Source organism: Stomoxys calcitrans, chromosome 5, assembly GCF_963082655.1.
Source record: "Stomoxys calcitrans chromosome 5, idStoCalc2.1, whole genome shotgun sequence".
Classification (NCBI taxonomy): Eukaryota; Metazoa; Arthropoda; class Insecta; order Diptera; family Muscidae; genus Stomoxys; species Stomoxys calcitrans.
The window spans coordinates 9,365,943-9,388,466 of NC_081556.1; the positions used below are offsets into that span (position 1 = coordinate 9,365,943).

The window sequence follows — 22,524 nt, forward strand, 5'->3', positions numbered from 1 at the left end:
ACCTCCCTTACTATGATCTTTTAATTTATTTTCCTTACTATGAGCTTTTAATACGATTTTTTTTCCTTTCCACCCTAATGTCTTTGCATAGATTCTTTACTCTTGCTCTCTTCTCTCTTGGTTAATTTCTTTTGTTTTGCGGAACATAAAACTTCCCTGATGTTTTTATTGGAAACGTTCATCGTTTGTCCTTCATTCCTTTATTGCCCCCCTCATCCTCCTCTCCTTCCGCCATCTTTTGCATCTGCATTAGTTGTCCGTGAAACAAACAAAGCTAGTAAATGAACGCAAAAAAGATCAAATAATTCACCTAAACTTTGGCGAATATGTAAATCAAGCGTTTCAAAGTTTTTGCCATTTGAAGCCGGTATTTTTTTCTATTTGGCATGGTAAGTTTACCCCACGAAAAACAATCACAAAATGAAACCAACCAAAAAAGTTTGCAAAATATTAGCGCAGATTTTAGCAAAAATAGAAGAGGATACCAAATTGAAACTTTGTATACGACAATAAAAAAAAAGAAAAATCAAACCGAAACTTGGCCGCAATAGTTTCAAATGAATGGCAGAGTCAAATCAATAAGAAAAAATATGAACAAAATTAAGCCAAAACAGAATGCAATATTATTTGATTAAAGCAAATTTTGGAAAGCGATGTTCTTCAAAGAGCATTTAATTTTAATGAAATATTTTGTGAAGGCCTGATTTAGACTATATTTGCCATAAGCCACCTTACCGATGTTGTCATTTACAATTTTACTCCGCAATGTAAGAAACAAGAGTTATGACTCCCATCTCTGGACGGAATTAGTCAAGGCGCCCTGTTCCCGCGACGGACTGTCCTTTGGACCGCAACGAACTTGCTCACCTACAGACATTTTTTAGTTTATTATTATAAATTTTTTACTTTTTTTAGTCAGTTACTTTTTGCTTACCATGAGAACTTATTTAAATTTGCGGCCATAATTGAAACTACAGCCGTTGCTGGTTGGTGTCTAAGATAAACATACACCAATCAATTGCCTGACATAACGTAAAGTATAACGTGTCGGCGTTGTGCAAAATCACTAACTACTTATAATAAAACAAGTAGAGCTCACTTATCGATATTTTAGTTAATTTCTATCGAACTATCGAAAATCGAAAAACAAAGACAATTGCCAACAGCTGATTTTTGTTATTTTTATTTGTGCAAGTTGGGGGAGTTTGGTAGCAAAGAGTAATTTCGCAATAGAACCTTGAGGAGACAAAGCCTGGAAAAACCCAAAAATTGCACATATAAATATAAAACCAAATGAATCATCGTTCTTAAAAATCACAATTAAAATTGTATGCCCTGAAACATTCAAATGTTTTGTTTACAAAACATTTACATGGATTTTGCGCATTTCGGCCAACAACAATGAAAAGTGCAAATGTCAAAACCATGAATGTTGTCAAAAATTGCTACCCTTAAAAACATACTGCCGGAGCTTTTTAACCCCCATTCAACAATGAATGTAGAGAACTTTTTCATAGAACCACACAGGGAATAGGTTACATGGAAAGCAACATCATTTAACAAAGAAAAGTGAACAGTGCAGACGGGGTTTTATTACCAAAAAAAAAAATATTTTCATAAATTTTTCAAAATGTTTAAAAGAATTCTATAAACACCAGAACTTAAACTCACAAACTACCCATCTTATAAAAATGTGGTGACCTTATTTGAATTGCTGAAAACCTTGAACAAAAATCCCCCTAAGGTACTGGATAACCCTTAAGGATTCATTGCCTCATCTTTGGTGCCTGCTAGGGAAAATCTTGATTGGATTTGGATATCCCAGGGATTTGACGTCTAGGCATCTTCATCGACTTCATTAAATATGTCCCTAGCCAGTGCCGCTGGAGCTTTGCTCCGTCCACAGACACCTTTGCAACAATTGCTGGAGGATATCAATTTTCAAAGGAATAAAGAAATGAGACAATTGCTCAAAGATGGTAAGTCTGTAATCACCTTTAATGCAATTAGTTTCGCAAATTCTTTAATTCATTTAAAGAAATCTATGTGGAAAATTTTTGTCTATATTTATATTTTATCGATTATTCGCAAAAGGTATTCTTCTTCAGTCTCTTACATTCACAAACACCCACTTTCTGGCATTCTCCTTTCCTTATCAATGGTTTCTAGTGTTCACCCCTCATTTCAAGGTTTCGTCAAGCACTCTGTTCTCATTTGGTTTTCAGGTACTCCCTTCTTAAGGGTGGCTTCATTGCTGCTGAAGCGGCTTTTTATTGCGTTCTTGTTTTTGTTTTGATTACCATCCTCATTGTTGTTGGTTGGTATGCAGTTTGCAAAACTTTGATAACATCAACTAAAATGGTTGTCCTTTTACGTTTTTTTCTAAACGTTAACTTTGACTATGTGGACTAGAATTTTCTTTGCTGTCTATAAAGCCTTCGCCACATTATATGAATAGAAATTAAAAACGTACATGGGTATCTAGTATGACTAATTCGATTTGGTAGACTGACCATCAATGACTGACGTTTGTAGTTAGGTATGTAAATTGATCAATTATTTAAAACAAAATATTGGGTTATACAGCATAACTAGTCTCTTTGGAATGAGCGATAGGTAGAGGTTAAACAGTGCCGGAGATGTCGGCACTGTTTACCCCTTGGTAAACTCCATGTTTCACTCTACGGTGTTTCGACTTCTTATCCCTAAATTTCACAAATGACTGGCGACGACACAAATAATTCGCGACCCAGCGATCCAGGCAAGGCTGGAGGGACGTTTTGGCGATGCCCTCAAAAGTTTGGAGTGGCTGACCGTGCCGAATGCTTTCGATTGGCCCAGTGCTGTCCGATTCAAGTTTAAGCTCAATGCTAAGGGACCTCCTTTTAAAGCCGAGTTCGAATGGTGTGGGGAGAAATCATTACATGGCATAGAGCCTCACAAATATCGTCAGCATTAGTAGGGAATAACCACCGCCGAAATTTTCTTCTGATGTTCTTTCCAGGATTCGAAGCCAGGCGTTCAGCGTCATATGCGGACATGCTAACCTCTGCGCTACGGTGCAATGCAGTCTTCGAAATACATGCTGATGCTCGGCGAATGTAAATTCTCCAACGAGGCTCCATTGAGGATATTGTTGTTGTTGTAGCCACATTGCATGGAAGCGATACTTGTCAAACTCCTAAACATGAGTAAGCCCGTTACGGTCCATAGGACCGATCGCTGCAAAAACGTGATGGCCATGGGATATTTAAAGGCCAAAAAAAATCGCCTTGTCATATCGAGCGTCATAGGCACTCAGTATTTAAGCAAGAGCCTGTGCCGCCCGGCCTCTCACTGTGACTCTTTACTCGATGCCGCTGTTTGTCCGCGACTGCAGTGGCAGCTACCACCATCCGCAACCTGTGGACTAATCCGGTAGCTCTCAGCTGAGCTTCTCGTGATAACTACATATTATCACCACACAGATCAATCCCATGGCAGCCGGTTGTACGTACCGGATTGACCCGATGGAATCCTCCATCGGCAAGGGCTGCCGTCTCGGTGTAAAACACACTGCTACAACAACAACAACAACAACCACACAGATCGGAGCTCAAAGTTCCAACCTGTGTGGTGTTCATAGTTATCCCCTGCCGGATCTTGATTTCCTCATGTTTAGGTATACCGTGATGGTCCTACGAGCTGCGTTTTAAAAGGTATATTGGTTTTCCATTGCGTACTGCTCACTCCAGCGGTCCATGATGCTGCTGCATAATTCATTGCTAGTCAGCCAATCTCTTCGTCCATACTCCAAGTGCTGGCTGCCAAAAATTTGAGGATTTTATTTCCGTTTCTTATTGTTGTTGTAGCAGTGTGTTGTACACTGAGGCGGCAGCCCTTGCCGATGAAGGACTTCATCGGGTCAATCCGGTACGTACAACCGGCTGCCTTGGGATTATCCCGTTTCTTGTCTTATCACAGAGTGCAGCAGTATGCGCTGCTGATGAGAAGAGGCTGTCGGGGTTCACCCATAGGTTCCTCTAGTCTTCTAATTCTTTGTCCATCGACTATGAAACCTCATTCGTTCAGGTGGTGAATAGTGTGGCTAACGATCTCGTGGGAGAGATTGCCAAGTTGCGACTTCTAAAAAAAATTTGCAACGCCTTGAACTGGATCGGGGTGAGAACATTCACTTGGACTCTCCCTGTTATACTATACGGGACTTCGACTTGAGTTCGAGGGATCAGACTCATTAAAGCATATGGTGTGATTGACACCTCAAATACCTGTGAAAGGTTAAGGGATACGAGAACATTTTAATCACAGAGCATTTTATCGCTCATGCCGTAGTTGATATATGTGGTGATGGCGGTAAATGCTACTATCGTGCTGTGCTGTGCCTTTAAAATCGGGAATAGAAATCAATCTATAGATTCTCCTTCATCTCTCCAGTTGACCCATTTTCCATATCCCAGGTATTACTAGCTTTTAAATGGTAATATTGAGCATGTCTATCAGGTTTTCCCCTCCTAATTTGTGAGGTACTATGCCATGGTAAACTTCTCTCCCTTATCATTGAGCTTAAACTTGAATCGGACTGCACTAATTGATATGTGAGAAGTTTGTCCCTGTTCCTTTTTGGAATGTTCGTGGGCAAAATTTGCATTTTTATCAGGTATTTTACTCCCCATATCATCTAGAGGCCACCGTAGCGCATAGGTTAGCATGTCCGCCTGGATGTTTGAGCATTAGCATTCTTGTTCCGTTGTTGTTGCTGTTGTAGCCATATTTTCATATGGAGGTGGCGATCCTCGTCACGCTCCTATGGGTGAGCAAATGTATTCCGATCGAAAGGACCGACCGCCGCGAGCACAGAGTGACCATTGGTTATTTAAAGACGCTAATAGCTCGCCTTGTCATATGAGGCTCCCAGCTCGATGCCGCTGATTGTCCACCACTGCCGTTGCAGTTACTCCGTATGAAGCAATCCACTATTCACAACCTGTGGACGCACCCGGTTGATCGTAGTTAGGCTTTTTGTGGCAGCGGTGATGATTTTAGAATGGTTTTTTTGGCAAAGTTCTCGTGACCATGATTTTGACAACCAGCCCTGGTGTAAATTCCTTTCTTTATATATTCTACGGCCATTTCTTATACAATGTTAAGCAAAGAAGATGTCCATTTTATAATTTTTTGTTTCCAAATGTTAACCAAATCTTTTCATTTCAGATAGCGGTTTCGTTGTCCTACAAGGTACCACCTATTGGACCGATTTATTTGTTCGGCATTTCTTATTTCAATCCGAACCGGTGCATAGTATTGACTCCGATGATTTATTATTTTTTGTACGTAAGAAACATGTTAAAAGCTCTTCCCGACATATGCCAAAATATGAGGTAAGTAAAAATTTAAAATAAAGGGCATAAATAACACTAAAGCCCTTTTCCAATATACAGAAGCTCTTATACAATAAATGTAAAATAATATTTTATGTAATGTTAGAAAGTTTTAAATCCTATTCCAAGTTTGAAGTAGATTTGGCCTTTAATAATTCTTTTAAATAATTTGCAATAAATTTTTGTTTTTTAATTTCTATTCATTTTTGTTTGTTTTTCTATTTTCCAGACTGAAGTCGATGTTTTCCGCAAGGACTCACGTAAATTGCCCATTGGTGACCCTGATGTGGATTGGGAAGAAACCGTTTACCTAAACATGATAATTCATCAATTCGATTACACACTAACATTGGCCATATGCACACGAACATCACCCAAAGAGCTGCAAGTGTTGCGAAGACATTCTCAGCGTGTTTATGCCTCACCAAGCCGTAGAAAAATGGATACCAAAGGCGAAGGTGAAGAGATAACGTATCCGCACATATGTTTTATGGTTGATAATTTTGATGAGGTGAGAGAATTTTATGAAAAAAAGGGTGAGAATGCGTGGTTAGGAATTGGGTAAAATTGTATGAAGACAAGAGGGCTAACATGTGACGCTAGCTTCAGATACAAAGTTGGATACATGGTTGTTGTTGTTGTACCCGTGTGTTGTACACTGAGGCGGCAGCTTTTGCCTATGAGGAATCTCAACGGGTCAATCCGGTACGTACAATCGGCTGCCATGGGATTGTGGATACATAGTTTAGGCGTCAAGCGAGTAATCTTTGAAAAAAACGAAAAAGAGAAAAATTAACCCCTCTATGTTAATGATTCCCGCAAACGATTAAGGACGATGATTTGCGAATATGTACAAAATCTTACAGAAGAGGTTCCGTATACGTACAAACGGCTAAAGAGGGTGATATTACCACCATACATGAAGTGGAACATCGGATGATGCAAATACAAATTTTGCCCATGAACATTCCACTAAGGAACAGGGGCAAACTTCTCACATATCAATGAGTGCAGTCCGATTCAAGTTTTTTATGATATGGGGCCTCCTTTTATAGCCGAGTCAGAACGGCGTGCCACAGTGCGATACCTCTTTGGAGAGAAGTTTTACTTGGCATAGTACCTCACAAATGTTGCCAGCATTAGGAGGGGAAAACCTCCGCTGAAAATTTTTTCAGATGGTCTCGCCAGGATTCGAACCCAGCCGTTCAGCATCATAGGCGGACATGCTAACCTCTGCGCTACGGTGGCCTCCGGAACATCGGACGATGTTGCATTGAATTCCATCTACCATTATATGCGAGCCACCGTGGCGCAGAGGCTATCATTTCCGTCTGAACGACTGTATTCGGAGCCTGGCGAGAATATCAGAAAACATTTTCAACGGTGATTATTCCCTCCCAATGCTGGCGACATTTATGAGGTACTTTGCCATGTTTACATTGCGTAGAAGCCATGTAAAAACTTCTCCGCAAAGTGGTGTCGCCCGGCGATATGTCATTCAGAATCTGAATAGCCACCCTCTTCCCGTGGCGATCGGTCCTTTGGAACGAGTTTGCTTACCTACAGGAGCTTGACGAGGACGCCACATCCACATAAAAATGTGGCTATAATAACAACATTACTAAATAAAGTCAATCCCATGGCCGGTTGTATATAGCGGATAGACGAAGTCCTCTGTAGGCAAGGGCAGTCGACTCAGTGTACAACTCTCTGCTATATCAGGAATTAAATAAAGTTCATGGTACTTAATAAAGTACCTTTTACTAAATAAAATACCAGGACTAAAAAAGTGCCTAGACTAAAAAAGTAACAGATACTAAATATCTCGACGGGTACTAAATAAAGTACTAGGTACTTAAAAAAGTAACTGGTACGAAATACTGTACCTGGCACTAAATAAGGTATCTGGTACTTAATACCGTAAGTTAGGTAAGAGTGGCAGTCTATTTTCTAACAAACTCAATTAAACAAGTTTAGTTCATTGTGATACCACGGTAGTGACAGACCAGGCCTCTGGTGGGAATCGAACCCACAACACCGTACTATTAATACGAGCACGCTACAACGCTGCCACCGGTGCGATCACTAAATATTGTAACATGTAATAAAAAAGTTCATCATACTATGTAAAGTACCAGTTCAAAATGAGGAACCAGCTGCTAAATAAAGTACCTCGGACTATAAAAGTACCACTTTCTAAGAAAACTATACCTTGTACTAAAAAAACACCTGATCCTTAAAAAGTACCTGGTACTAAAAAGGTAACTGGCCCTTAAAAAGTACCTGGTGCTACAAAGTAGCTGGTACTAAAAAGTAACTGGTACTAAAAAAGAACTAAGTACTAAAGAAAATACTTAATACTTAAAAAGTCAATCCCATGGCAGCCGGTTGTACGTACTGGATCGACCTTAAGGTCCAGGTACTTAACACAGTACCCGGTGCTTAATAGAGTACCAGGTACTGTACCATTTTAGTTTCTGCCTATGAAATGGCCCAAACAAAAATATACATTGTACCAAAAAAGTACCTCGGAATCAAAAAATACCTCGTTCTGACTAAAAAATTACCAGGTACTCAATAAAGTGACAAATACTAAATGAAGTGCCGGCTACTAAAAGCAGTACCAGGTACTAATAGCTGTACCAGGGACAAAATAAAGTACCAGGTACAATAGAAAGTACCAGGTACAAAATAAAGTACCAGGCACAAAAAAGTACCAGTTACAAAATAAAGTATCTGGTATTAAAAATAGTACCAAGAAATAAATAAAGTACCGGGTACTTAAAGTAGTACCAAGTGCTATATACTATTCCGGGAACTAACTACAATACCAGGTACCAAATACAGTACCAGGTACTAAATACAGTAAAGGGTACTAAATTCAGTACCATTACTTAACACAGTACCTTGTACTAAATTCAGTATCATGTACTTAATACAGTACCTGCTCCTGTACCATTTTAGTTTCTGCCTATAAAAAATTTGCCCATGAACATTCCACTAAGGAATAGTGCCAAACCTGCCACACATTAATGAGTGCTGCCCCTTTCAAGTTTTTGCTCAATGATAAGAGGCCTCCTTTTTATAGACGAGTCCGAACGGTGTGCCGTAATGCGACACCTCTTTGGGGAGACGTTTTTACTTGGCAACGTAACTCACAAATGTCGCCAGCATTAGGAGAGGATAACCATCGCAGACGTTTTTTTTTTCTGATGTTCTCGTCAGAATTTGAACTCTGGCGTTCAGCGTCATAGGCGGACATGCCAATCTCTGCGCTACGGTGGTCTTCAAATAATTCGATAAATACGACGGTCTAAATAATTTGAAAAATACGACCCAATTTGGCTCTCATCAAAATGTGCCTGGCCAAACTTTAGAAATTGTTAACTACTTTTGTACCCACCATGGGGCTTTGCTAAGCTAGTTATTTCGTTTGTTATATTTTGAAAATATCGATTTGTGACCGGATAAATTGATCCAGCCATATCCCTACGTCCGTCTCTTCATGCGTATGTCCGTCCGTCAATGAAAATTGCCATAGCGGTCAAACGAATAAAGATGTTCACTAGAAATCTCGCGCAGATAATTTTTGTTAATGTATCCTGTTGGTTTTTGTTGTTGTTGTAGCCACATTGGTATGTAGAGGTCAAGCTCTGGAGGTGAGCAAGCTCATTCCGGTTCATAGGATCCACCGACTTGAGAACGTTGTGGCCTTTGATTTTTTAAAGACGCCAATAAATCGCCTTGTTATATCGAGTATCACAGACACTACGAATTTACGCAATAGCTGATGCCGCCAGCCCCCTCCTTGAGACTCTCCACTCGATATTGTCAATTGTCCACAACTGCAATTGCAACTAGTCCGTAGACGAAGCATTTCACTATCATCAACATGTGGAGCGCCCGTTAGCTCCCAGCTGAGCTTCTCGATTTGACAACGAACACCACACAAATCGGAGCTCAGAGCTCTAACCTATGTGGAGCTCATAGTCATCATCATATAGCTCCCATATAAAATGGTCCTTCAAAGTTACTTCCTCTACCATAGGATGGGGGTATACTAATTTCGTCATGCTGTTTGTAACACCTCGAAATATGCGCCTGAGACCCCATACAGTATATATATTCTTGATCGTCATGTCATTTTAAGACGATCTATCCATGCCCGTCCGTCTGTCTGTCGAAAGCACGCTAACTTTCGATGGAAGCCGCTTGAAATTTTGCACAAATACTTTTTATTAGTGTAGTCGGTTAGGGTTGTAAATCGTCCATGTTTTGATATAGCCTCTGGAGGGCCCAATTTTCGTCCGATTTGACTGACATTTGCATGTGGTGTTTTGGTATCACTTCCAACACTAAATATGGTTCAAATCGGTTCATTTTTTGATGTAGCTGCCAAATAAACCGCTATTGTGTCTTGACTTCTTGTTTTTATTATGACCGTGCCAAGTACGGTCCAAATGGGAGTATAACGGTATGTAGATCCCATATAAACCGATCCTCCGATTAGTCCTCTACGGCCCTCAGAAACTTCAACTTTTGATTAATTTAGAAGTGAATGACACATATGCCCCTTAACAAAGTAGAATCCATGGTGGTTGTTTTCTAAGATTCGGTCCGCCCCCATTTTTTTTTTCATTTTTACTACTTTTACCTTCTTTCTTGGTTTTGCTGAATTTTTTATTCCTTTTTTTTGTATTTCTTTTCAAAGGTTTTCAGTGATATTCTAGTTAGAGATGGTGAAATGGTCTGCGTTGAGTTGGTGGCAAATGACAAAGATGGTGCGGTACAGGGTGTCATATTTCTAGGTTCCATACGTTATGATGCTTTGAAAAAAGTTTACGATTCAAGGGTAAGTTTTCTTTTGCGACCTGTTAACATTGATTTAAAAATAATTCATGTTCTTTTCAGCAATCTAGTTTAAGTTCTAAAGTAGCTCAACGCATGTCCTTTGGCTTATTTAGTAGTGGTGCTGGAGTGCAAACACGCTGTGAATTTGTACGCATGAAGGGTCCCCAGGGTAAAGGTCATGCTGAAATGGCGGTAACCAAGCCCAAAGGGTCGGGAGTGGAAACGCCCACCAGTGAACCAGGGTATCTAATTTGCCATTAAGTGTAAAGCATTTTTTTATTTCTAAAAATTTGTCTACAGTTTCTGTGCCACCGATATGTGGGATGAATGGGAAGAGGAAAATGATGACTATTGCACATATCGTCATCAGCGACGCCTCAGTGATCCCAGTGCTAATTTGAATAACTTCTCACGTTATGCTTGGCGCACAAAAACCTCCTCGGAATCGGGGGCTGGCACAGCAGGTGCCAAAGCACGTTCTGAAAATGAAGGCCTTGACTCTCTGGCCAATGAAGTATCGGAAATTGAAGCTGGCGATTTGAGAGATGGTAATTATTTCACAGTTTCATACTAAGACATTTTTTTCCAATCTCAATATATGCTTTATATTTTTTAAATAATTGTTTTGCATATTGTTTTTTTTTTCGTATATGGAAAAGCCTAAACATTTTTAGAGGTCTAAAGAGTAAAATTTTATATATATGCTTTTTTTATATAAAAAAAAAACGTCAATCATCACCATACCCATTGTCACCATAACAAATATTTAGGAGTACATTTTTTAAACACCTTAAAGACAATTTCCACCTATTTGTACTAAAAACTTTACACAAATTGCAACATTTCACTTTAGTTGAATGTTAAGTGCACGTTGTTTTTTTTTTTAAGTTGGATCACCTAATTTTGTTTTTGTAAATATAAATAATTTGTTATAGTTATTCTGCTTCATCACTTTCATAATGTTTCTTATACAAAAATATTTCAATATTCTTGTCTTTTAAAATTCTGTTCAGCTTGTTCTGTTTATTTTTCTATGAAAATATCATACGAGTCAAGATACATTTTATTTTGCATTTGCCGTTTGCTGCTTTTGTAAAGATTGTTGGTTTGTTTTCCTTAATGATTTTATTGTCCTCTTTTATCCAGAAGAAGAAACATATTTAAATTTTTTTCCTATCCCTATATGAAAACAAAAATGAAAATAACAACCAAGCAGTGAAACGAAACGCCAGACACTCCCACTAACACACACACACACACAACTTATAAATACTTATGTAATGTATTGTATATCCAACTCGTCACCTGTAATTTTCAAATTTCTTTAAGAAATTTTGTAAAAACAAATATTTTTTTCAAATGCAACAAACCCCGTTAACCTTACCCTTTAAAAAATACAAACCAGTCTTTTATAGATTTTGCCGAGAAAGCAGGAGGATTCATCTTTATCTGTAAATCGATCTCTTAAAGATTCCTAAAGAGATTTTATTTGTATTGCATATGAACTCTGTATTTTTTTAATTTTATTTGTTTTATATCCCATCCCCAATCTTTTTTATACTCTATGATGATATATTTTTACTTTATGTTAATTAAATATTTTTTTAGCTAAAGTGCAAATGAATTTTTTTGTTATTTTTCTATATTTTATTTTTTTATTTTCTTGTAGATTTCTTTTACAATTTTTTATTTCAACATATTTACTTTAAAAATTTAAAGTTAAAAAACATATTGTTTATAAACAGCTATAATCAGTATATAAAGAAATATTTTTGATGTGTACGAAATTGTTGGTGTGATTTAAAATGATAAAAAAAAATGCACAAACACTCATGGACACAAACAGACATGTACTCCTCCCTATAAAATACAAAATCAATAATTTGTAACAAGGATTTCCTGCGAAGAATAATTGCAAATATATTCTTTAAAATTTAAAGATGGGAATTCGCAAACATATTCATTACATCCAAGTACGGTCTATGATCATATACGAACCCATATAACGAACCCTTTGCCAGGATTTATAAATACAAAGAAACTTTGTTGTCATAGAAAATTTTAACCAATCGATTCTTCTAAAAAATCAGCTTATCAAAATTTTTCACAATTTCAATAAATTTTTTCAATTTTTATTAAATTGTGAGAATATTTTTTTCAAAAATTTTCTACCAAATTTTTTTCTATAAAAAGCCAATTTTTTCTATTAAAAAATTTAATACCCAAATTTTTCTACAAAAAAAAAATGGTATCAAAATTTTTTCTAAAAAAAATTTAGTACCAAAATTATTCTAAAAAAAATTGGTATCAAAATTTTTCCTAAAAAAAATTTAGTACCAAAATTTTTCTGAAAAAAATTTGGTATCAACATTTTTTCTATAAAAAATTTGGAACCAAAATTGTTCCTATATAAAAATTTGGTACCAAACTTTGTACCGAAATTTTTCGGTTAAAAAAACTTTGTACCAAAATTTTTCTATAAAAAAATTAGGTACCGAAAATTTTTCTGCAAACTGGCACTGAAATTTTTTCAAAAAAAGTTTGGGACCAAAATTTTTTTTAAAAAAAATTGCCACAAAAATTCTTTCTTAAAAAAAGTTGGATAAAAAAATATGGCACCCAATTTTTTTCTAAAAAAAATTGACACTGACTTTTTTTTAAACAAATTTTGCACCGCAATTTTTCTATAACAAATTTTTAACAGACATTTTTTCTAAAAAAATCTTGTACCGAAATTTTTCTAAAAAAAAAGATTGGGATCGAAATTTTTTCAAAAAAAATTTTTTTTCACCATATTATTTTCTTTAAAAAATGTTTTCACCGACATTTTTTTATAGCCTTCCCATCGAAATATTGATATGAGACCCAACAAAATAAATTTATTCTTGATCGTTTTGATATGATCTAAATCGGTTCATAACCTGGCATAGCTCCCGTATAAACCTTTCTCGGATCTTGAACTTCTAGAGGGCGCAATTATTATCCGATTTAGCAGAGATTTTGCATGAAATGTTTTGTTTTGACTTCCAACCACTATGCCAAGTATGGTTCAAAGCGATTCATAACCTGATATAGCTCCCATATAAACCAGTCTCGGATATTGTCTTCTTGAACTTTTAGAGGATTTGGCTGAAATTTAGCATGAAGTGTTTTGTTTTGACTTCCAACCACCATGCCAAATATGGGTTCATAACCTAGTATAGCTCCCATATAACCCGATCTCCAGATTATACTTCTTGAGCCTCACGAGAACGCATTTCTTATACTATTTGGCTGAATTGTTGTACAATGACTTCCCATGCGACCTTCAACATTCGTGCCAAATATGGTCCGATATAGCTCCCATATATGTAAACCGATCTCCCGATTTTAGTTCTTGAGTACCTATTGGGCGCAATTCTTACTCGATTTGGTGGAAACTTTGAACAATGACTTCTACAACATCCAACATCCAAAACCTAGTATGGTGCGAATCGGTTCATAACCTGGTATAGCTCCAATTGCATAGCAATTCTTATTCTTTATCGTTTTTTACCTATGAAAAGAAACTATAACAAAGAACTTGCCAAATGCGAACCATTGTCGCTGGTATATAGGATTCGGCCCGGGCGAACTTAACACGCTTTTACTTGTTAACAAGTAAAAACGCTTAAATTTTTCGAACCGAATTTTTCGTACCCACCGCTGTTTATTATTTTTTATCCAAATTGTTTATAATACTACTATGTCCATATTAATATCCAAATATAGGCTGATCTTAATCATATTTGGTTCATATGCCGAGAATCTCTATACTATAAAAGTTCCAAATTTCAGTGAAATCTGGTAATAAATGCGCCGCTTATATGATTAGGCACTAAATCGGATGATCAATCTATATGACAACTATATCTAAACATAATCCGATCTGGATCATATTTGGCTTGGATGTCGGGAGTCTTAAAGCAGCTCAGTTTCAAATTTCAGCAAAATCGTATAAAAAATGCGAATTTTATGGTCTTTAGACCCTAAAGCTGAAGATCAATCTCTATCGCGATATCTAAATATCTGCACCATTTTCGGGACAGACGTTGGTAATCTTGATACAACTCACACTTTCAAAATTCAGCGAAGTCGGGTAATAAATGCGCCTGTAATAGGCCTAAGATCTAAGACCCAAAGTCGACAGATCGGTCAATATGGGAGCTATATCCAAATATGTTCCGATGTGGACCATTTTTTGTTCGGATATCTACGGGCCTAATAAAACTCACTGTTCTGAATTTCAACGAAATCGGGTTATAAATGCGCATATTATAGGCTTAAGACCGCAAATCCGCATATCGGTCTATATGGAAGCTATATGTAAATTTGGTGCGATATACAGCATATTCGGCTCTGATGTCGAGGCCCCTAGTGCAACTCACTGCTTCTAATTTCAACAAATTCGGAGAATAAATGCGCCTTTAATAGTCTTTAGACCCTAAAGCTGAATATCGGTCTCTATGGCAGCTATATCTAAATATAACCCGGTCTGGACTATATTTGGAACAGATTTTGGGAGTTTTGATACAATTCACTGTTCCAAACTTCAGCGAAGTCGGGTAATAAATGCCCCTGTTATAGGCATAAGACCCAAAATGGGTCTATACGGCAGCTATATCCAAATATAGTCCGATGTGGCCTATTCAAGAACTTAACCTGCGTATAGAAAAAAAAGAATATCTCAATTTTAAAAGACGGACAGACACACGGACGTCTTTAAATCCCCTTAGAATTTTACGATGATCCGAAATATATATACTTTGTAGAGTCGGAAGTGGATATTTCGATGCGTTGCAAACGGAATGACTTAATGCATATACGTCCTATCCTATGGTGGTGGGTAGAAAAAAGAATTTGGCGTCGAAATTCTTTCTTTCAAAGAAATTGGTACCAAAAGCTTTTAAAAATATAATTTGGCTTAACATTTTTCCTTAAAAATTTTTCCCACCAAAATTTGTCCAAAAAAATTGGCACCGATTTTTTTTTTTTAAATTTGGTACCGGATCTTTTTCTTAAAGAGTTTGGTACCGAAGCTTTTTTTTTAAATTTGGTACCGATTCTTTTTTTAAATTTGGTACCGACATTTTTTTTAAATTTGGTACCGAATTTTTTTTTTCAAATTTGACACCGAAATTTTTCTTAAAAAATTTTGGCAAAAACAAATTTGATATCAAATTTTTTTCTTTAAAAAAATTGTATCGAAATTTTTTCTATAAAAAATTTGTATCGAAATTTTTTCTATAAAAAATTTGTATCGAAATTTTTTCTATAAAAAATTTGTATCGCAATTTTTTCTATAAAAAATTTGTATCGAAATTTTTTCTATAAAAAATTTGTATCGAAATTTTTTCTATAAAAAATTTGTATCGAAATTTTTTCTATAAAAAATTTGTATCGAAATTTTTTCCATAAAAAAAATATGTATCGACATTTTTTCTATAAAAAATTTGTATTGAAATTTTTTTGAAAAAAAATTTATATCGAAATTTTTTCTGGAAAAAAATTTGTATCGAAATTTTGTTTTGAAGAAAATTTGTATCGAAATTTTTTTCTGAAAAGAATTTGTATCGAAATTTTTTCTATAAAAAATTTGTATCGAAATTTTTTCTATAAAAAATTTGTATCAAAATTTTTTCTATAAAAAATTTGTATCGAAATTTTTTCTATAAAAAATTTGTATCGAAATTTTTTCTACAAAAATTAGGAATCAAAATTGTTGGTACCGAAATTATGTGTCATACCCATAGGATGGGGTATGCTAATTTCGTCATTCGATTTGTAACTCCTCGAAATATTCGTCTAAGACCCCATAAAGTATATATATTCTTGATCGTCATGACATTTTAAGACGATCTAGCCATATCCGTCCGTCTGTCTGTCGAAAGCACGCTAAATTTCGAAGGAGTAAAGATAGCCGCTTGAAATTTGGCACAAATATTTCTTCTGTAGGTCGGTTGGGATTGTAAATGGGCTATATCGGTATATTTTTTGATATAGCTGCCATATAAACCGATCTGGGGTCTTGACTTCTTGAGCCTCTAGAGGGCGCTATTCTTATCCGATTCGACTGAAATTTTGCATGTGTTTTATTATGACTTATGACTTTAAATCGGTCCATAACCTGATATAGCTGTCATATAAATATATCTGGGGTCTTGACTTCTTGAGCTTCTAGAAGTCGCAATTCCTACCCGATTTGGCTGAAATTTGCACGACGTGTTAAGTTATGGTTTCCAACAACTGTGCTAAGTGTGGTCTAAATCGATCCATTTGGCTGAAATTTCGCATGACGCGTTTTGTTAGGACTGTGCCAAAAATGGTTCAAATCGATTTATTACCTGATATAGCTGCCACCGATCTGGGATCTAATTATTATTCGATTTGGCTGAATTTTTGTACAACGGCTTCTCCCATGATCTTCAACGTACCTGTCAAATATGGTTTAAATCGGTCTATAGCCTGATACAGCTCCCATATAAACCGATCTCTCTATTTTACTTCTTGAGCCCCAAAAGCGCGCACTTCTTACTCGAATTGACTGAAATTTTACACAATGACTTCTACTATGGTCTTCAACAAAAACATTGCCCATGAACATTCCACTAAGGAACAGGGGCAAACTTCTCTCATATCAATGAGTGCAGTCCGATTTAAGTTTAGGCTCAATGATAAGGGGCCTCCTTTTTATAGCCGAGTCCGAACGGCGTCCCGCAGTGCGACACCTCCTAGGAGAGAAGTTATACATAGCATTAGGAGGGGAAACCACCGCTGAAAATTTTTTCTGATGGTCTCGCCAGTATTCGAACCCTGGCGTTCAGCGTCATAGGCGGTCATGCTAACCTCTGCGCTACGGTGGTCTTCAACATTCAATTCAATTATGGTGCGAATCGGACTATAACTTGATATAGCTCCAATATTATAGCAATTCTTTTCTTTTGTCCTTTTTTTGCCTAAAAAGAGATATCGGGAAAAGAACTCGACAAATGTGATCTATGGTGTGGGGTATATAAGATTCGGCCCGGCCGAACTTAGCACGCTTTGACTTGTTATATGTCATACTGTTTTTTTGGAAGTGGGAAATGTCCCGACACAAGGTTCAAAATTTGGATATTTGATTTTACTCAATGTGATCCAAATTATAGCTCTTCACATCATCCACCGTAGTAATTAGACACCAAATGTGGTATGGCATTGTGGTCTGGTGGACGATAATTCAAAATTTTACCCCATACTAAACAAAGGGAGAGCATCCTGTAGTGGATGATATAAAAGTGAGTGTTTTTGTTGTAGGTTTTGTTATCTGCCCCAAAACGGTAGAAGCAACTAAGGAATTTTTGGCAAATACAAACATTTTTTCTGTGAACAAATTTAACTAAAAAAGTTATACTTTTTCTTCGTAAAATACAAAAAGAGGTAAATTTTGATAATTTTTTCGAAAAGGTTTCCCTGTGCCTTTAAAATGGCTTGAAAAAGCTTTAGTCCTTAATTTATGGATTTTTGTGCGAAAATATACTGATCCTGGACCATTGTGCGATAACTCTTTCGATTCGTGAGGCCATCCCAGCAATTTTTAGAGAACGCTAACCAACAAAAGAATGCGCAGTACTAAGCCCTAAGACTTTCTGTCATAGGTTAAAGGGTTTTAAATGCGATATAGGCAATATTATCCATTTGAAGTCTACTTTTAGACCATACTTATTATAAAGTAGTTTATGCAGCATCCCCCCCTCTTGCATTGCTCCGAAGATATCCATTTCACTTACATATAAGTTTTTGTTATAACAATTCAGTAATGACCTAAACATTAACCCATAATCATTGCATGCGATTCCAAATAACCCAGGCCCAGATTTCTACCAACTTCTATAGGATAAAGATACAATTCAAAAAGATAGAATACTCTACTAATGCCCTATGCCACTTAGTACTGTGGCAGCCATGGGTCTCCATAACACCTCCCATACAGCCATTATACCACCTAACCCACGCCTCGTAATCAAACATTTTTCTCTGCATTACATTTCCTTATGGTTTGCGCAAATATTTTTGTTTTCCAAGTTTTTTTTTTTATAAATTTCTTACTTTCACTTTTTAGTTGCATAAATTTCTAAGATTTTTTATTTAATTTTTCTTTGTTTAGTTTAAATTGAAACTAAAACTGAAAGATGAGATGAGCAAAATAAAACTACAAATGATCCGATGTACAATATCTTTGTAGATCTGCGTCCTGCTTTCTCGGCATCTGAGGCAAAACTGCACACAAATCCCAATTGTGAAGAATATCAAAAGCAAAAGATAGATTCAAATGTGGTTGAGAACAATACCACCATAGCAAAGCCCGTACGGCAAACGGAAACGGAAGCAGAAACAGAAGCAACGCCACTGCTTACTACGACTACTACTACTACTACAACGGCTACCAAAGAAACGACAACGAATGTGGTGGACAATAATGGCCCTTTAGACATAATTCCCTCCGCCCAACAAATTGTCGTATCCCCTCCCAATACAAATCCCATACAGGATGCCGTCGAAGCTGTGGATGTGACCTCACCCTCGCCCAATGGCAAGACCACCGGATGTGGCGGAAACTGTTTTAAGAGTGGTAAAAAGTGTAAGAAACGTTGGATAAGTGGCGGCTCCGACAAGAACACTCCCCAAATGTCCCAGGTTTACTGTCCCTCTTGCGATGACTATGCCAATGAGACGCCGGCTTGTCTCAACAAGATGCCGGATAAAAAATCAAAGCTGAAACCCAAGACAATATTGAGTGTCGAAAGTGAATTGGTGGTGACCAAACGAGGAAGTCTAAAATTCACCGATCGCAAAACCCCCATATCGAACATTGCCCGTTGCTCATCCCTGACAACGGCAGACCGCAAAGGAAAAAGGCCGGAATTCGGCTCAAGTAGTAAAAAAGAAAAGCCCAAGGCCAAAGAGAAAGACAAAGACAAAGAAAAGGAAAATCAAAAGGAAAAGGATACGCCCAAAGATCGATCAAAGATATCCAAAACCAGCAGCCTTTTGGCCAAAGTCTCTCCCAAAAAACTAAGAGCCAATCGTTCATCTAGCAGCTCATTGGCATCCACCAATGACAAAAGCAAGACCAGCAACTCGCAACAGAAGAAGAAGGAGTGTGTGGACAATGGCAACAGTGGCGAAGTACCAGCCGCCAATGATATGAAACCCGATGAGGTTATTGATGCTTGCCAGGAATATGAAATAGCCGATGATGCCATCTCGCTGAATGGTGGTGATATATCTCATGTCTCCGATGGAGGCAGTAAAATGATTATTTTGACTGAAACCGATTCCATGATTACGGTGCGTGGCAAAGAGGAGTTGCCTGTGGTGGAAGAGCCAGCAACACCCTTGTCACCTTCGTCCCAACTCATCATAGGCGATAATGGTGATTCCAAAACTGGCCAAGCGTATAAATTTGAAAAATGTGTTCGTGTACCTGTAACCACAGACAGCCATCCATTACAAACCACCAACAACACAGAAACAGTGGTGCTGCAGCAAACAGCACCACTGGCTGAAAAGGAAGAGCCGGGGGATACCCTGGATAATAATTCATCAAATTCCTCAAGCACTCTGCACAATGAAAGCCCTTCGAAACGTCCCTCTTCATTAAATGACTGCAATGGCAATTTGAATTCAGCCTCGGCCTCCTGCAATACCTCGCCTCTACTGTCGCCACCCATGTTGACCAGTGCCAATGTGGTGGACATGGGTAATATGTCGGCGACGCTACCACGCACCAAACGTACAGCAGCCATGCAGGCTTTCTACAATCGCGCTTTGACTATGGTTCCCAAGAGGCGAACACCAGATGGTACCAATATTTATTACTGGTGTGATCTGTCCAAAAAGGCACTGCAAGGTGAAAATGGTTGTTATTTTGTTGTTATCCTAACTGTTCATAGTCCATAACTCTCATTGCGAAAACTGTATACTGTTAACTATGAAACACATATTAGTTTCTCTGCCTAAAGAAAAAAACATTGTTTTCTTTTTTTTTAGAATTAGACGATGGCGCTTATAACCCCTTGTGGGCCAGTCGTGGCTTTGCACAATCTTTTCATTTCTGGAAGGAAAATCGCCGGCAACAATCCACTCCATTGAATGCATTCCTCACATATGTTACACTGCCCTGGTGGAGCATAGCTAAAGGTAAACTATGAAATTTTTATTTTTATAAAAATGAAATATTAAGAAGACTAGAATAAAACAAGTAAAAGCGTGCTAAGTTTGGCCGGGCCGAATCTTGGGAACCCACCACCATGGAATCTGCTAAAATATGGGAGCTATATCTGGTTATAGACCGATTCGGACCGTACTAAGCACAGTTGTTGAGGGTCATAACAGAACACTATGAGTAAAATTTTAGCTAAATCGGACAAAAATGGCGGCTTTGAGGTAGATATTGTACTGGTTAATGATACTTCAGTCAAATATCTTAAACTGAGGACAATTTGGTTCGCCTATTCCGAGCTGAAAGTGTTCTTTCCTTTTGAAATCAAATTTCTACAAAAAAAACATTTGCAATATTTTTTTTACATTTTTATACCCGCCATCGAAGTATTCGTAATTCCGTTTGTAACACATCGAAATATCCATTTTCGAGCCTTTAAAGTATATATATTCTTGATCAGCTTAAAAATCTAAAACGATCTAGCCATGTCCGTCCGTCTGTCTGTTGAAATCAGGCTACAGTCTTTAAAAATTGAGATATTGAGCTGAAACTTTGCACAGCTTCTTTTTTTGTCCTCAAGCAGGTTCAGTTCGAAGATGGGCTATATCGGACTATATCTTGATATAGCCCCCATGTAGACCGATCCGCCGATTTAGGGTCTAACGCCCATAAAAGCCACATTTATTAACCGATTTTGCTGAAATTTGAGGCAGTGAGTTGTGTTAGGCTCTTCGACAACTTTCTGCAATATGGCCCAGATCGGTCCAGATTTGGATATAGCTGTCATATAGACCGATGACTCGATTTAAGTTTTTGGGCCCATTAAAGGCGCATTTATAGTCCGATGTCGCCGAAATTTGGGACAGTGATTTGTGTTGGGCCCCTCGACATCTCTCTGCAATATGGCACAGATCGCTCCAGATTTGGATATAGCTGCCATATTGACCGATCCGATTTTAGGTCTTGGGCCCATAAAAGGCGCATTTATCGTCCGATTTCGCCGAAATTTGGGACAGTGAGTTGTGTTAGGCTCTTCGATAACTTTCTGCCATTTGGCCCAGTTCGCTCCAGATTTGGATATAGCTGCCATATTGACCGATCTCTCGATATAAGGTTTTGGGCCCATAAAAGGCGCATTTATTGTCCGATTTCGCCGAAATTTGGGACAGTGAGTTGTGTTAGGCCCTTCAATATTCTTGTTCAATTTGGCTCAGATCGGTTCGGATTTAGGTATAGCTGCCATATTGACCGATCTCTCGATATAAGGTTTTGGGCCCATAAAAGGGGCATTTATTGTCCGATTTTGCCGAAATTTGGGACAGTGGGTTGTTTTAGGGCCTTCAACATCCCTCTTCAATTTGGCCCATATCGTCCCAGATTTGGATATAGCTGCCATATACACCGATCTCTCGATTTAAAGTCTTGGACCCCTAAAAAGCGCATTTATAGTTCGATTTCGCTGAAATTTGACACAGTGACTTATGTTAGGATTTTCAACATCCGTGTCGTATATGGTTCAGATCGGTCTATATTTAGATATGGCTGCCAAAAAGACCTATATTTTGTTATACAAAATTGAACAATGACTTGTACTTATTATACCACTCAATATCCGTGTCGAATTTGGTCCAAATGGGACCATATTTCAATAAAGCTGCTATGGGGGCATAAATTATTCATTTTTCACTGGATTATGACGAAAGGTGGTGGGTATTCAAAGTTCGGCCCGGCCGAAGTTAACGCCATTTTATTTGTTAAGTCTATTTATTGTGTACCCCATTATTAAGAACGTTTTCTGAAAAAATAAAATTTTACAAAATTTTTCTACATTTTCTTAAAAAGAGAAATGTCAAAAAATTTTCTAACAAAACTTTTTTTCGGAAATATTTTTATAATTTTTAAAATTTTTCTTTGCAGATTTACTGGATCATCGCGAAACACCTATATTAACATTTTAGTATTAAATTATATATTTTTGTTTGTTCTCTTATATTTATTAAATATTTAAAAATAAACAAATTGTTTGAAAGTCATCGGGAAAATGTTAGTGCTGGAAAAGCAAAGTAAATATCA

At 37.3% G+C, this 22,524-nt stretch overlaps 1 protein-coding gene across 5 annotated transcripts; it reads left to right on the plus strand.

Annotated features, from left to right (window-relative positions):
* The first annotated feature begins 1,203 nt into the window (after positions 1 to 1,203).
* Positions 1,204 to 22,452, plus strand: LOC106090921 (uncharacterized protein KIAA0930 homolog). Of its 5 annotated transcripts, none has more exons than XM_013257280.2 (9): positions 1,204 to 1,979; positions 5,212 to 5,378; positions 5,608 to 5,889; positions 10,090 to 10,230; positions 10,290 to 10,471; positions 10,530 to 10,777; positions 18,472 to 20,148; positions 20,280 to 20,429; positions 22,369 to 22,452. In XM_013257280.2, exons 1-9 carry the CDS (start codon positions 1,865 to 1,867, stop codon positions 22,407 to 22,409), a joined length of 3,003 nt encoding a protein of 1,000 aa, XP_013112734.2. In that variant the 5' UTR covers positions 1,204 to 1,864; the 3' UTR covers positions 22,410 to 22,452. The 5 variants fall into 5 exon arrangements, with proteins under 5 accessions (XP_013112734.2, XP_013112735.2, XP_013112737.1 ...); XM_013257281.2 differs by having other exon boundaries at positions 18,472 to 20,139; XM_013257283.2 differs by lacking the exon at positions 18,472 to 20,148.
* The last annotated feature ends 72 nt before the right edge of the window (positions 22,453 to 22,524 follow it).